Source organism: Ixodes scapularis, unplaced genomic scaffold (genome assembly GCF_016920785.2).
Source record: "Ixodes scapularis isolate PalLabHiFi unplaced genomic scaffold, ASM1692078v2 PGA_scaffold2__306_contigs__length_199485367, whole genome shotgun sequence".
In the NCBI taxonomy this organism is placed as follows: Eukaryota; Metazoa; Arthropoda; class Arachnida; order Ixodida; family Ixodidae; genus Ixodes; species Ixodes scapularis.
In genome coordinates this window covers 37,467,593-37,482,351 of record NW_024609857.1, presented here as the reverse complement: position 1 = coordinate 37,482,351, position 14,759 = coordinate 37,467,593, and the positions used below count along the sequence as shown (strand labels likewise).

At 46.2% G+C, this 14,759-nt stretch overlaps 1 protein-coding gene across 1 annotated transcript; it reads right to left on the bottom strand.

The window, feature by feature from the left end:
- Positions 1–1,400: 1,400 nt before the first annotated feature.
- LOC115324653 (cystatin-B) lies at positions 1,401–2,152 on the bottom strand. The gene is made up of 3 exons (XM_029985269.4): positions 1,958–2,152; positions 1,780–1,881; positions 1,401–1,601 (listed from the first exon to the last, which is right to left on the bottom strand). Exons 1-3 carry the CDS (start codon positions 2,030–2,032, stop codon positions 1,479–1,481), a joined length of 300 nt encoding a protein of 99 aa, XP_029841129.2. The 5' UTR covers positions 2,033–2,152; the 3' UTR covers positions 1,401–1,478.
- Positions 2,153–14,759: the final 12,607 nt, after the last annotated feature.

Below are 14,759 nucleotides of genomic sequence, written 5' to 3'. Positions count from 1 at the left end.
ACGAAAAATATGTGTTACATATCAGAGTTTTTCCTCATTCTGTTAACTTTCATGGGCTCTGCACAGAGCCCATATCGATAAAAGGACACGATATTATCAGCATCTTCTCTGTGTTTGGGATCTTAACTCCGCAAGTGTGTCGTAGAGCCGGCTTATCTTGGGTTGGGAAGAATTTGACCTTGCAGTTGCTTTGCGCTTTGTTCGAACCACCGCAAGGTGGTGGGCCTGGCACAGACATTCTTGCTACTGTCGATGTTATCCAGCACAGACACCAACACACACCTTGTGTACTACTACAAAAAAAAAAAAAAAAAAAGAAAGAAAGAACTTGGTTAATTTTTTTCCGGCCACAGGACGTTATTTTTCTGCTCCTCCCACATCTGTTTAGAACTACGAAACAATTTCACTGATCCTGTGCCCGTTGCATAGATGTGGAATTGGATTGGTAACAATGACAGGTTCGACATGCCTTAATCGATTTATCAATTAAGACCTGCTGTACCGACCTGATAGCAAACTTCTTAACATTGCAGCAAGATTACCCAACTAAAAACAAAACAAAAATGAAACGCGTTCCAGACAAGAGAAGGAAACTTCCTGTCTTGTACTAGTATTTCACAGAACAGGACCAGCTACGCGTCCTCAAGTGCCTCTACCTCGGAGCTATTTTTAAAGACGTTTATAGATAAACAATACAGCATGCGTGCGGTGTGCTTCAGTTTCAAAACTACTGATGGAAGAAGTGTTGGCTCACAACTCTAGGGCCCTCTGTACTACAATTTAAGAGAAGTCATTTAGACGTTTGAGCAAGCGTTTTGTCCCCTTATTTCTGCCGTTCACAAACTAGAATAATAATTAACAAAAAAAAAAGTTTTTCAGTTGCTCATGTTACAGTTCCGTCTGACCGTCTGGGTCAACTTGCGTCACGAACGAGTTCACGTGGCAAGAATTTACGTGCTGTACCAAGTCGATCCGTACCCAGTTGGGTCAAATGGTTTCCAGCGCATGACGTTATGAGGTCCACGAACTCAAGCTGTCGTGTATTACCTGTTAAAACAGAGATCAGATGCGTGCTTTCGAACGAAAGCAGGACATATCAGATCACCATGTCAACTCTTCAGTGCGGATGTTCAGTTTTAATGGCCCAATGTCAGTTTTATGCGCAACACGGAAGGAATTTAATTTCGCCAGTTCGCTGAGCGAGCGAGTTCGTTTCTGACTTATATACTCTGCCGTTTCATGGTCTCAGAAACGATTACACCTGCTAAAATTAGCTTAAATAGTTCCAGTCACCGGGAACGCTAACAAGTTCTGTGAATAACAGAAGTAAACAAACAAGGGTGGGTTGGGGTGGGGGCGGGGGGGGGGGGGGGGGGGGGGGGTACTGCAACGGCTCTGTATTTCTCATCAAAATATTTTATTTTGCGGTGTACGCTGTTTAGTTACAAAACCAGGTAGGCAGTCCGTTGTTTCAAGGTTCACTGGAAGTGCACGATTTCATCTTCGAGGCTCTTGTCTTCTTGGTGAGCGGAGAAAGTAACCTCTCCACTGAAAGCCTTGTGCGCACGGATATGGATGTGCTGGTCGGCGCCAACGCGAACCTAGAATGAAAGTAAAGAAAATAGAAAAAATAAAGCGTTAGTTTGAAAGCGGAAACGCTAGACATAACTCAATCCCGCTTCTCTCCGCAATCATTTAGCGAGCGATACGCGCACAGATGTGTAATAAGGCGCGAAAAGAAATTCAGCGGTATCCGAACTGCAAAGTTAGTATACATACTTTGATGAAGTAATTGACGCCGTTCACGAGTTGCGTCTTGTATTTGAGGGGCGTGAACTCTGCAAAGGTCTTGCCAGCACGAGATTCCACCTCCGGACGGACCTACGATACGAACATATACGCCCATCGAGCACAAGACACACGAGTTGTCTTTGTGTGCTTTCGCGGGTTTTGTTACCTTTTCGCAGATTTCTCTCGCGGTGTCGTCGGCATCCTTGACTTGCTCAGACACTCCTCCTACCATAATCGGCATCTTAACAGTATACTTTGCGATCGAAATGTGCTTCGCTACGAAACGGAGCCGAAACTGCAACAGGCGATAAGTAACTATGACTCACAAACACGAGCCTCGAGCGGCGGACGAGCGGAAAGTGGGCGTGACAAAATCAAAGAATTACTCCAACCGGTGGACATGGTGCTGCCATCTCTCTTCTAAAGAAACAACTATAAGGTAGGTTGTGCCATCTACTGGTAGTGAGGGCAGGCACTGTAAGAATACTTGGTGTTTGTTCGCTGCAAGAGGTGGCAGCACAGTAGCCAAGCTTGCAGGCGAGCTGGTGAATGTATTTTGTTGATTTGGCGGTGCGAGTAATAAATATGTAAAGTCCCCGCGAAAAAATAAGTTGTTAAAGTTTTCAAGCCCTTGCAATGGACATTCATTCGATTTATTTTTTACCTGTATCGTATACAGTTTGATGCGCTTCTTCCCCTTATCCCCACATGCACACACGAACGCACACATTCACACACGGGAAAAAAAAACAGGGACTTTACGTGGATTGTACGCTGCGGAATGCGGGCGTGTGCTCGATGTGCTCAATGTTGCGGCACGGGCTCCCGCTAGCAACACGAAACTCTTGGATACTACATATCAGGTACTACCTACGAAAAGCCCGATTTTAGGGAGTTTTAGTAGACCGTGTTTTCCCCTCCGCTAACCCTCCGCTACGAAGAATGGCCTTGGCTGTAGAGTTCCGGGTAGCGGAGGGGGAAACACGGTCTACTAAAACTCGCTATTAACGAAACTGTCAAAACGCGGATGATTATGAAATAAATAATAAATAAATAATGTTTGATCATTAAGTTTGCCATGTAACTTAATATTTATTTATTTATTATTCTGGAGAAGACCGTTCCATTCAGTGGCAGGAATTGAAGTGTTTACTCCATTTTGAAATGTGTACCAATTCCTCGTCTAAAAAAAAAAAAAAAATTAAAGTATGCAACAATAAAAAAAGCGTGCCAAAAAAGAAAAAAAAAAGAGGCCGATTTACAGAATTTATGGTTGGGTCCAAAGAGATGCATCTTTATAGATTACGTCTAGATTAAAAATGTTGTATACGCAGTGTTACGCACTGCACGCCGCGGAAATGTAAAATTAATTGATGGCGGTAGATTTTGCACTTTTCTTAAAAGCCTCAATAAAAAGTAGAAAAAGGTGGGATCTAGTCGGCGATGCCCCGAGGATAAGAACAGCTCTAAGAAAAAAGTCAAAGGTAGGAATAGGCGCGTGAGCATCTCCTTACACATTTGCAAGTTCGTCTGCTCCTTGCACAGCTCGTGCGTTTGTTTAACAGTAATAAATATTGTGTTGTAGCTATGTGTATACAGCCGGAAGTTAGTCAGCCTTAATGGGCGTCTTGTGTCTCTGCTGGAGATGAGAAATTTAGCCAGTGCAGTACAACCAGTGATACACGACCGCACGCCGGGGCGATGCTCATCGAAATCGAAACGGGCAGGGGGGGGGGATCGAACCCAAGATCTCTGGGTTCTGCAGCGCGAACTTGTCTCTACACTTGCTAAACTAAACGCTAACCCAATCGGCCATCGTTAACCCTTTGCTTAGTCAAATGCTCCCATGCGCATGCTTTCGTTTCCTTTCCAGCCTGATCCAATGGCAGCGCGCGCTCAGCCGCTTGGCTGCCTCGTCATTGCTAGTTCCCTGCGCGTTTGATTGACGTGCCCTTTCTTGCCTTCTGATACACTGAAGACACATCTTGAAACACTTCCTCGCCGTATTGGTTCATGGGGTCAATCAACGCAGTGACACGGCACACTGGCAACGGCTGACTAGCCGGGACGAATCGAAGCATCATTCCCCAGCTGATGACTTTTCAAACGTTAACGAAGGTTTCCTGACCAATTGCGGCCTATGATGACAATGTTGTGTCACAAAGGGAGGCGGCAAAGGAAGCTATTCAAGGGGTACATAAGGCGCGGTGCTGCCGCGGGGGCCTTGTTTTTCGCTGTTCGACTGTCTCGTGAGGTCAAGATGAGCGGTTCCTTTTATCTACTGATAGTGTTTTCACTTTGTTGCCGCCGCGTTGGTGGGATTTCTAAACGGTTTGTTCCTTTCGAAGATGAGGGCGAGCCCACACATTCGCTACCTGAAGAAAGATCCGCTGATCAGCGCAGCTTCGCTGAACTGAACTCCCTCTTTAGGCCTAGAGTTAGTGCCTCAACTCGCCCAACCCTGCGGCTCGAGACTCTTGCCCCATCAGCAGCTCCGTTGCCCCCTTTGACAGATGGCAGACCCGGGGCTTTTCCTGATAGCGCTGTCCACCGTACCGGCAGCACGCAAAGCACGTCGCACGCAGTCAGTTTGGCAGCTGAAGACCACGGAAGGGAGACGCCCCGGATTGTCACAACCAGCATCCCCCAGATCACTACTGTCCCAGCAACTGCCAGCACAAATTTGCCTTTGGAGCAGCCTATTTCTACGGTGACTAATGTCTCCACCGCGACGTCGTCAGCGCTTGACACCGCCGTTACTTCGCACTCTCCGACGACGAAAGCAGCTGAGGAAGGCCTGTCAGGACTTGCGGGGTCACCAATGCGACGAGCTGTTCTGGGAAACAGTACGATGTCTGCAATCGGCCTCACACAGGAGACTTCAACAATGGCCACTAGTTCAATGCTCGTGAACGTCGCCTTTCGACCTTCGTTGGGCCCAACTACAAATACCGCAAGTGCGTCTTCCGGTGCAACGAACATCACAACTCTAGGTGCTTCTACGATTCCTACCACGACAATGACCGCGTCCCCCGAATCCGACCTTAAGACTACTCATCAACCAGTGGCAACGTCAACCTCGGGTATGGCCCTCGGCGAGAATTTGGAACATTCAGCGCCACACCAGACTCAACCGATGGTGCCAGCTGAGCAGACATTACCGGTATCGCAGCCTGCAACGTCCACGATTAGGTTTCCTGAATCCAAGCTCACGGTCACTGGTCAACCAGAGCCGACATTTATGATCAGCACTGGCGCAAGTTTGGGACACCCAGCGCCACTCCGGCCTCCAGTGGTGGTACCAACTATGCCGGCAGTACCGGTGCCATCACTGCCTCCACAGCGACTGCCGACCCCGCCACAGCCCGTACCAACCGAAACCGCCCCATTTTTCAGGCCAACGGAACCGGCTCAGCCTGTGGTACCAGCGGTCCCCTCGCAGCAGCCAACACAACCACCCTTGCCTGTGGTACCGACAGAACCGCAGGTACCCCCACAGCCTGTAGTGGTGCCGGAAGAGCCAGCAATGATTCCACATCCTGTTGTTCCTCCGCACGTGGTAACGGACGGATACATCAGGACCATAATCCAGCACGACGCAGATGACTATGGTCCGTTCGTCCCTCACAAGACTATTGAAGAACTAGTCGTTGACGAGGACGACCACCTGAAACAAGGGTCCTGCGGCAAATGTCAGCGGAAGCTTCACTATTGTGTCCAGAAGTGTTTCAGTCAACACAGCTGCGAAGCCGAGACGGGTGCGTAGTTTATCTTTTTCGCATTCTTTCTTTGGTATGTGTGCGCCGTACATGCCAGCTCGTTTTTCTTGCAAAACAATATCTTGTTTTATTCGCGACTGTTTGCGCGTTGCATAAGGCACTGTTCGTAATTGTTAAATTCTCTCGCTCCTGTCCTTTCCAGTCCTGTCCTGCCCTAGGATCGACGCACCCTGCTTCGCTCCTTTTGAGAAGGAACATGATCAGTGCCAGGTTGCTGCGGACTGCGAGGGAGTTCACCACTTGTGCTGTCTCGTCGGTTGTTCCAGGAAATGTGTGCCCGGCCTGCTCTTTCCCATCGGAGCGCATCCTTAGTACCTTAGCGTGGCGTCCGGCAAGCTCTAGTCTGCACTTTATTGTTTGCTCGCGTGCAGCTATTCTGAAAAATCTTTGTAAAGTCGGCAGTAATAGGCTGCGGTACACGACAGCGCCAGTCAAAATGAGTATTTATTGCGGCGTGCGGCTTCCATTGCAAGGTCCACGCGTCGCCCATTTTTCGTTTGCTTCCGTGTGGCACGCACGAGATAACGGGGACCGGCGCGAGGAGCCGCGATGCGTTATCTGGGTTCTGGAGTGTAATCCAACATGACTGGGAGTACGCCATGACACGCATGCTCAAAGCGTGGATCTTGGAGAGCGGCAGCGCTCCCATGTCCTGCAAACTCGTTGTTCTTGTTGCTGCTGCCGACTGTACTATATATAACTTTTTAATGTTTGGCTGCGCACACTTGTGTGTGCCGTTGTGCCTCACTCAATTTTACTGTTTCATGTAATAAACACTTTTATGGGCCCTTGGATATTCTTTCACCCTTATATTTCTTGCACAACGTACCGTCCTGAATCGATGTGGGTAGAACGTAAAATTCTTATCCTTTCCACGCTTATCCTTTTCGGCACGAAAAGGATAAGCGTGGAAAGGATAAGAATTTTACATTCTCGCTTGTTTCATCCCCCCCCTCCCCCCCTCCTCTGATATTGGCGTATATTTTACCCGTAAAAGTTAAATCGACTGCACGTTTTCAAGTTGGTTGTCAACAGACGCGAATTTTTGGGAGTGAATCCTACAAGTGAGAACGTAAAATTGATTTCTATATTGCCCGTCCTGCATGCATTCTAGCAGCAGCGTGAACGATACCGGTGAGTCATTCAGCACGGGGATGTTTCACCAGTTAACGCATCAGTAGTACTGGAGTCCTCCAACGAAAATAATCTGAAGTCCAGGAAGAACCTCGAAGCCAAGTAGACATAGAAACGTGGCCGTCGCCAGGGTTCCTCTCCGCATAAGTGCGATTTCATTGAGATGGCTCGGTATGGTGTGGAGGATTCTGTACACGGCATTTATGTCCGCTCGGTATTTTTTCAGGAACGTCAAAGTGAACAAGGGCAAGAACTGTAAAAAACAAAACAAAAAACATGAATCCGGCACCGGCTAGTCCTCTGTGACGAGCCAAAGCCCGGTGACCACACATGACCACGTTTACAGCGTTGACGAAGTTATTCCAAAGTCTCCTTCAATGAAAATGCTACTGGGTTAGCATTAGCAAAGATGTTTACACCAATGAGCTTAAAAGAAACGCGCAAAAAGGCTTGTATGTACGAACGAGTCCTCGCTATCATGGAAGTCTGGAAAAGTCTGGGAAATTCCGATCATTCGTGGTGCAGCTGGTTCCTCGCAGGGACTACGGTACGTTCTAAGTCGGAATGGAAGAAACAATTGCCCGTCCCAGAACCACGTTGGCGAAGGTAAGTTCTTTACCCAATAAATTAGCTATCCGTACGCGACCACGGCAAAAGAGAATTTATGGCCCTACGAATAGCTTCCAACTCGTGCTACGCTGCCTTACAATTCTTCGTGTAAGCTCTTGCTGTTCATTACGCCGTTACCTATCCAACAACACTTGATCGCGGGGTCGCATGATGTTTCTACGTAGATGAGTAACCATATTAGGCTCGGAAGGGACACCCATACCTTTTGATGGCACTGTAGAGACGCTTAGTGAGGCACTGGTGCTATAGACGCTTTAAAGGGGTACTCCACCGATTTTTTGAGCTACCTCGACTAACTATATTTTCTGACTCCCCGGCCTTTACTCTCTCCGGTATGCTATTTAGAATCGCGAAATTCATAATAGTTATTGCGAAATCGGCAAATGAAAATGATGCAAAAACCAACATTCAAATATACGCGCGCTTTTCAGGGCCGTGACGTCAGTGGCAGGCAGGCTTGCCAGTCGAGCAAGCAGCCAAAAAATAGAATATGCCAATCATTTGTTCCGTGCTGGAGCGCGGGTACTGCAGCGAGCTTCCCAAGCATTCATTTGACACCATGAAACTGCTTCGAATCAGTTTAAAACGAAATCTACAGCCCAAAGAGTGAACCCCTGCCTTCCACTGACGTCACTTTTTCACTGTTGCCAGTAGAGACTTCGAGCTTGAAAAACACGGTGAGGACCAAAACTGTAAATTCAATAACTTCGCGAAAAAAACAATATTTTGACCTAATATTTGGGATACTATTTTCGCGATGTTTGTTGGTTAGTTTAGCAAAATTTCAAGCAAATCGGAGACAATGAAAAAATCGGTGGAGTAGCCCTTTAAACACGCGCCAGATTACAGCCGCCATTGCTGACCTTTTCTTGTTTTACCGAGCCTACACAAAGACCAGTGCTGGGGAGAAGGACACAGTAGAATCTAAATGGCAATAGTCTGTTCTGCTGTGGTAAGGACGATGTGAAGTAAACAGATCACGAGGAAACAAAAACTGAAGGTCGGTTATGGTGGCGCCCATGCACATTGAGCATTAAGTTTACGTACATATATAGTTCCGCAAACATTTGCCGTCATGTCGTTGCACGCGTGTTTTGGTAGCGGGCAGTTCCCGAGTCGGCGTCTTGTTATTTTTCACCGGCATCGTTAAAAGAATAATAAAAAAAAAAAAGAACTTAGTTGGCGTCGTTGTGACCGAAGTATCGTTAATAGCGTCCCTATCGTCACAACTGACTGGCGAAAATGTCGCGTCATTTTTAATGAAGAGTGCCGCCTCGCCCGTGACAGGATGCGCCTCTGCCGCTGTCGTATAGTTCTGCTGGGTCGATCTCGGCCTCAGGGCAAGTGGAACGCCGGAACCATCCGCGTGACAAAGTGTCACACCCATCCGACGAAATAATGTAAAAAAACATTCAATCAACGCAAAAAACAAAACAAAACAAAAATAACAACAACAACAACAACAACAACACACGTTTTGTTTTATAGAGTTCGGCTAACAAAACATATTCTGTGCTAAAAAAAAAAAAAAATGTGTCGTGCAGAAGCAGCGACCAGCAGCGCTCGCTACCCGCTGAAATATTATGGAGGCAATTTTACGTCGCTGATGTCTTGCGGCAACTTGGCGGCCAACAGAGATAAACATACGCTTAAAAAAAAACAAAAAAAAAAACAAAAAAAAACCAAAAAAAACATGAACAAAGAAACACAGGAGAGAGATGGCCGTGCCATTTAGTCATGTAGTTGCCTTCTTCACAAAAAGAGGGAACAGGCTGTGTGAAATTGTTGTGGCGCCAGGTTGGTCAGGTGGTCACCGCCAACCGTGTATCGTAAATCTTCAGTGCGCGTGCTTTAAGCAAAGCACGACCATTGGGGATGTCTCGTTTGTTCTCGAAACACAAGGTGGCTTGTTAGCACTGCTCGAAGTTTAAGAGGGACAGTAGAGAATGTTTCAGGAGAGGTGAAATGCTAGCGCTCGTTACGCTGTAGAAAGCGGTGAGCATATGTGCTGCAGACCTTATACCCCCCGTGATTTGTGGGCAGTTAGAAGAACATGGAAGTTATGTTATCAATAGTTATTTCATTTTTCTGCGTCATAAAAATCTCTGTTTTTTTCGTCTACCGTCACCTCTAAACCATGAATCACGATGTTCAAAACCCGAGACTGTAATAAGAAAAAAAAAAAAAGAACGAACAAACAAAAGAAAACAAGCAAAAAACATTGAAGTCGAAAAAAAAAAAAAAAAGGCACAGGAGAAGAGCGAGAAAAAATAAACGATTCAGCTGCGTTTGAAACGTCAATTCTCATGTGCTTTTTTGTTTCGACTTCAAAGTTTCATAATTTTTCCTTCACCTCAGTCTCGGGTTTTAAATATCATATATATTTATTACTCATATGTTTAATAATAATAATATCGAGTGCTGTGTTCCCGATTATAAAGTAATATGCTACGCTGATGGCACTACATTATTTTTTACCGGCTACATATGTAATGAAATTGAACTTGGAACAAACCGTTTACATTCTAAACTATGTCTCTGGACTGATGTAAATAGGCTAAAAATGAACACAAACAAAACCAAATGTATGCCATTCCCGGCCAAAAACATGACATTTCGATATAAGCTAAATATCACTTTGGCTGCGACGTGATCCAAGTAGTGAAAACATTCAAAATATTGGATGTTATCTATGCAGACACGTTATCGTAGAATGAACGCATAGATTACATTCACCAATAAGCCAGAAAGGCAGTAGACGCACTATCTAGACACTGCTCACTATTTCCAACTTTTATCAAGCTGATAACTTTTTATGGCCTTGTTCAGTCACACTTTGTTATGGGCCACCACCACCCTACAGAATATAAAAAAAAACTTCCGACTCTGCAAAAAAAGAAAGGAAGAAAAAAAAAATGCACTACGTGTGGTCGCTAATATGCCATACTTCTCCCACACAGGCGCTCTATTTACACGAGTTAATGTAGTAAGCTTGCCAGACCTTCATAACTACCGCCTTCTAACCACGTATAAATCTGGATTAAAAGTCATACGAAGCTAGTTTCTACAAGTTACAAAACTACCTGAAAGCACTAACGCCCATCGTACGCGTCAATGTAAAAAAAAAAAAAATGGTTTGTACCCACCCCTCGTACCAACAACGGCATTGCATCTGTCAGATGCATTCTTCTATGTCTACTAAACACATTTCAGGAACGGCAAGATTTGTAATTTGATGGTCTATTCATTCCGTCCTCTGCATTGTGAGCATCATTTATTCATTCAATAGTTTTCATTGTGTGCTTTGTTAACGACTGCATAAGTGATGATAAACTATCATCATCAAGGTCCCCTCGTTTTATCAGTGCTTGCATCACTGATCTCCATCGTATACAGCTGGCTGGATCGGGTATCGAGGCTTGTCTTGCAGGTGCAGAGCGGCACCACCAGCAGCCATCGTTTGACACCAGCTAATGCATGGGACTTTATGGGAGAAATGAGAAAAGCCACAATTTCTTACCTTAGTAGGCTGTTCTCGACAATGAACATTTTATCGTGTTTTCCGGGAATGACAGTTAATATTCTGGGCGCAAATATCTAAAGCGGCAGAATAACAATCTTTTAAAAATATTTGTTTTGCGGTTGAGGGTCAATGGTTGTGACTTTGTCGGGAATAATCTGTGGTGTGTTTATGCGGTTCAATGAGACCAGGGTTGCCGGGAGTCAATGTGGAGTCGTTCGTGACCTCAGATTATCAGAGCTTAGCAGACGATAAGTGAGATTGCCTTTGCTGGGGACATTCGCATCGTTTCGAGCGCTTGTACTGAGTACTTCTGGTGCAAGCTTTTCCTTTGAACTGCTTCGAGGGCTTCTGTGACTCGAAACTCGGAGCTGTCGCTCATTTGTTGAACGTGTTATTTATTTAGAAATTGGAGCAAGCGACGCTGGCACAGTCGGTTGTGCTCCGGCACATTTGATATTTTTTTAATGCGCACGCTTGACAAATAGCGATTATATTAGGACCGAAGCACGTCATAAAATACTCGCATTCGAGCACCGCGTAGAAGCTTCAATATTCCTATTTTTGTGTGTTTCTCTTATAAACATGCGTGTATTGGGTGGTGCTGTCAAGCAATGGCCGCCGGTGGTGCCACCGGCATGCTCCCGTTCCGCGATCCAGCTATACCGGCTATACTACAATAGAGATCAGTGGCTTAATTCTGTAATGAAGTACACATGTCAGGCATTCTCTTGTCCCGATTAAAAAGTACTTCACCCCCCCCCCCCCCCTTTAAAGAAAAGGAAGAAAGAATTTACACAAACAACAAAGATGCAGCCAACATTGCAAAAATACGCTAATGTTTCGAAGAATCCATCATTATATATTATGCCTCTAGGTTGAGTGATGGCTGTAGATGATGGAAATACGAAGGGGTTTGCCTGGACCAGTTGCTGAAGCGGGCTATTGCGTAACCTCTATGTTAAAAATGCGGTATGCACCGTACACCGTCCGTGGAAATGTACAAATAAATGATGACTGCTGAATAAGGACGCCTCTATAAAGCCTTCATTTATTAAAGAAGAAGAGTGAAATCTATTCGCGATGTCGCAAGGAAAATAACAATGTACACCAAATTTCCAAGTGGCTGGAAATGTTCGCTTGAGGCTGGTGTAGCACATCATAATCGGTCCTACACGGCAGGGTTGGGATGCAGTGCTCTCTTCGTGGTCTCGGGAAAGGCTCCGATGCTGCCTGCTGACAGCCTGCTTGGGATTGCTGAATGAATAGATATAAGGAACGTAGAAAGACAGATGATCAACAAGAAAACTATCGCTATCAGATGAAACGGCATTCAGATAAGCGACACAAGACTGAGCTTCCAAAGCTACGGGTGGGTGACTTTGTCTTGGTCCGGAAAGGCCTGCCAGGATTTGCTTCACAGTTCAAGGGGCCTTACCAAGTCATCAAAACCGCAGTGCAAGAAGCGCTTCTCAGAACGGTGTGGTACACTGGACCGAACAACACGGTATAGAAGTAGTGCTGATTACCAGCATCTTTAAATATCATTCCAGGAGGAATGAATTGACCGATCTCACCAGGCGTTTGGCGCATGCGTGACGCCGCCATAAATTTTAGTTCACAGGAGGCAAACGGTAGTGCACGAGAGGGCTTGTGCCGGCTCGTGCTCTACACGCGCAGAGCCCCACCGAGGTTATCGCACGTGCCGAAATACTAAAGTTACCTATATTCATTGCGGCAGCGGTGGACAGTCAATCTGGTTGGTGAGATCGGTCTATTCACAAGCCAAAAAGACGGAAGAAGACCAAAAAAAAAAAAAAAGAAGATTAAGCAGCGCAAAATCTCTAGGGTGTCCGAATAATAAAAAAAAGAAGAACGTTGGGAATTAAGATGGCGATAAATGCGTTTTGACATTTCTTCGGAACGCAACAAACAGTAAGAAGAAGACGACGAAGTTCGAATCCTCGTTCTCTTCTCATGGTGGTCTGAAAGAATCGCCGTACTTACCGGCCCCGCGTGACCACTCTCAGCGCACATTCGAAGACGAAGTTTGTTACACTCCCAAGTTTATATGATTGCCGAAAAATCCCGTCAGTCTCAACGCAGCATCCGGGATGAAGCTGAACGTCGCCACCTTCCTCTTCCTGGCGCTCGTAGGTGCGTCTTTCGAGCTCGACTTTTAACATAATGCACGTCACCCGCCTCGCATCGGCGCTCCTATACTACTTCGGCCGAATCGCCTGTCTATAACGGGGCCGTAGGACGCCATTCTAATCGGAGCATTCTAACTTCCCATTTGACTCTTTCATGACGGCCATATACAGAACATGCAATGAAAGACAGGGAAGACGATCTAACACCCCTTGATCTGTTTGCGTTCGGTTTACAACTGGAGTCAAATGCGCCCACGCACAGGGCCTGTGCCCCGTGCGGTCTTTGGGAACTGATGTCGGCGCAGCAATGAAATGAGCTGCTCTTGGAGGCAAATGACGATGTAGCACACGCTCGTGGCACGTGTATCAGGCGATCGTACAACCTTGGTAATCGGTACTTGTAAGAAACTTGTGTTATCAATGGCCGTGAGGCTTTCGTGTCATGCGGGCAGATATCTCGGTCCATCGGCACCTCGAAAAAGTTAACACATGGCTTGTTCTGACTTCACATCAATGGTCATTGTGAAAGACGTGGCTGTTGCGCGGGTACCTTCTGTGTAGAATATAGCATTTTACACCGCCGATGTCTTTTTCTTGGCAATAACAAGTAAGAATGACGGTAGGCAGGCATGTAGCCAGGATTTTGTTTCGGGGAGGGGGGGGGGGGGGGGGGGGGGGAGGCCGCCCATGACAAAATGCTGTATGAGGGGGAGGGGGAGACGAGTCCCTAGCAAAATGGAAGATTTCGGGGAGGGGGGGGGGGGGGGGGCGGGCCCCATGGGCCGCCGCCCTGGCTACGTGCCTGACCATAGGTACAGTATGATGAAGCCACTTGCAAGCCATGTAAACAGCTCGCCGCTAACGCATGTTTATTGGTATAAAGTTTGGCAAAGGTCGTAACGGTTTAGTAGTCTTGCCTGCTTGCAAAAGAAAACAAAGCTTTTCTTGGCGATTCATACCAGCTTCCGCAGTAACGCCTTTTCACTGACGTACTTTTTTTGGGCAAAGAGTAACGCTCAGTTAAACGAAAGAGAGGACTGCAAATACCGTGCACTCGAAGTAGCTGCGAGCCGTGGTGCCTGTGTTTTTTCTGATCACTACTACTGCGTTCGTTGAGCTCCAACTGGAGACTTCTAAAGAGTTCTGGGGGATAGCATGGGGCCGTGGAACAGAAAACAGAGTAGCCGAAGGATACATATAAAAACAGACAGCGCAAAGAGACCAGGGTACGTGGAAGGTTAGCACAATTTTCTTAGAGTGCACGTATCAAGTAAATTAGAACCCATTTTAAATCAATCGTTACGATCTCTTTTGCAAGGGACGAGAATGTGGCATGGCCACAAAGGTGCGGTTAGATGCCGATTTTCTTTTTCAACATACCTGAACGCGTGTAGCGTGTCCCATAGGGATCATGGCACTGGCGTTGTGAGGTACCAACGGGGCTGCAAAGCACCAAATTCTAAGCAAAAGAGACGGCACTTTGTTTAAAGAAAAACTAAAGTTGTTGTGTATTTTAGAAAAAAAAAAAAACACTTAAATTGTCTTTATTTGGTTTCCAGGATTACGAATATATATATACATATATATATATATATATATATATATAAAAATATACTTCAGATAGATGCGCCAAGTAGCCACAAAAGCGCTTTCAAGATAGCGCTGAAGCCCCTCCTTCCCGTCGCGTTCGGTGCGAGAAGGAAATCATGACGTGTTTAAAACCTCTGGGTATGACGTCATACCCAGCGGCCG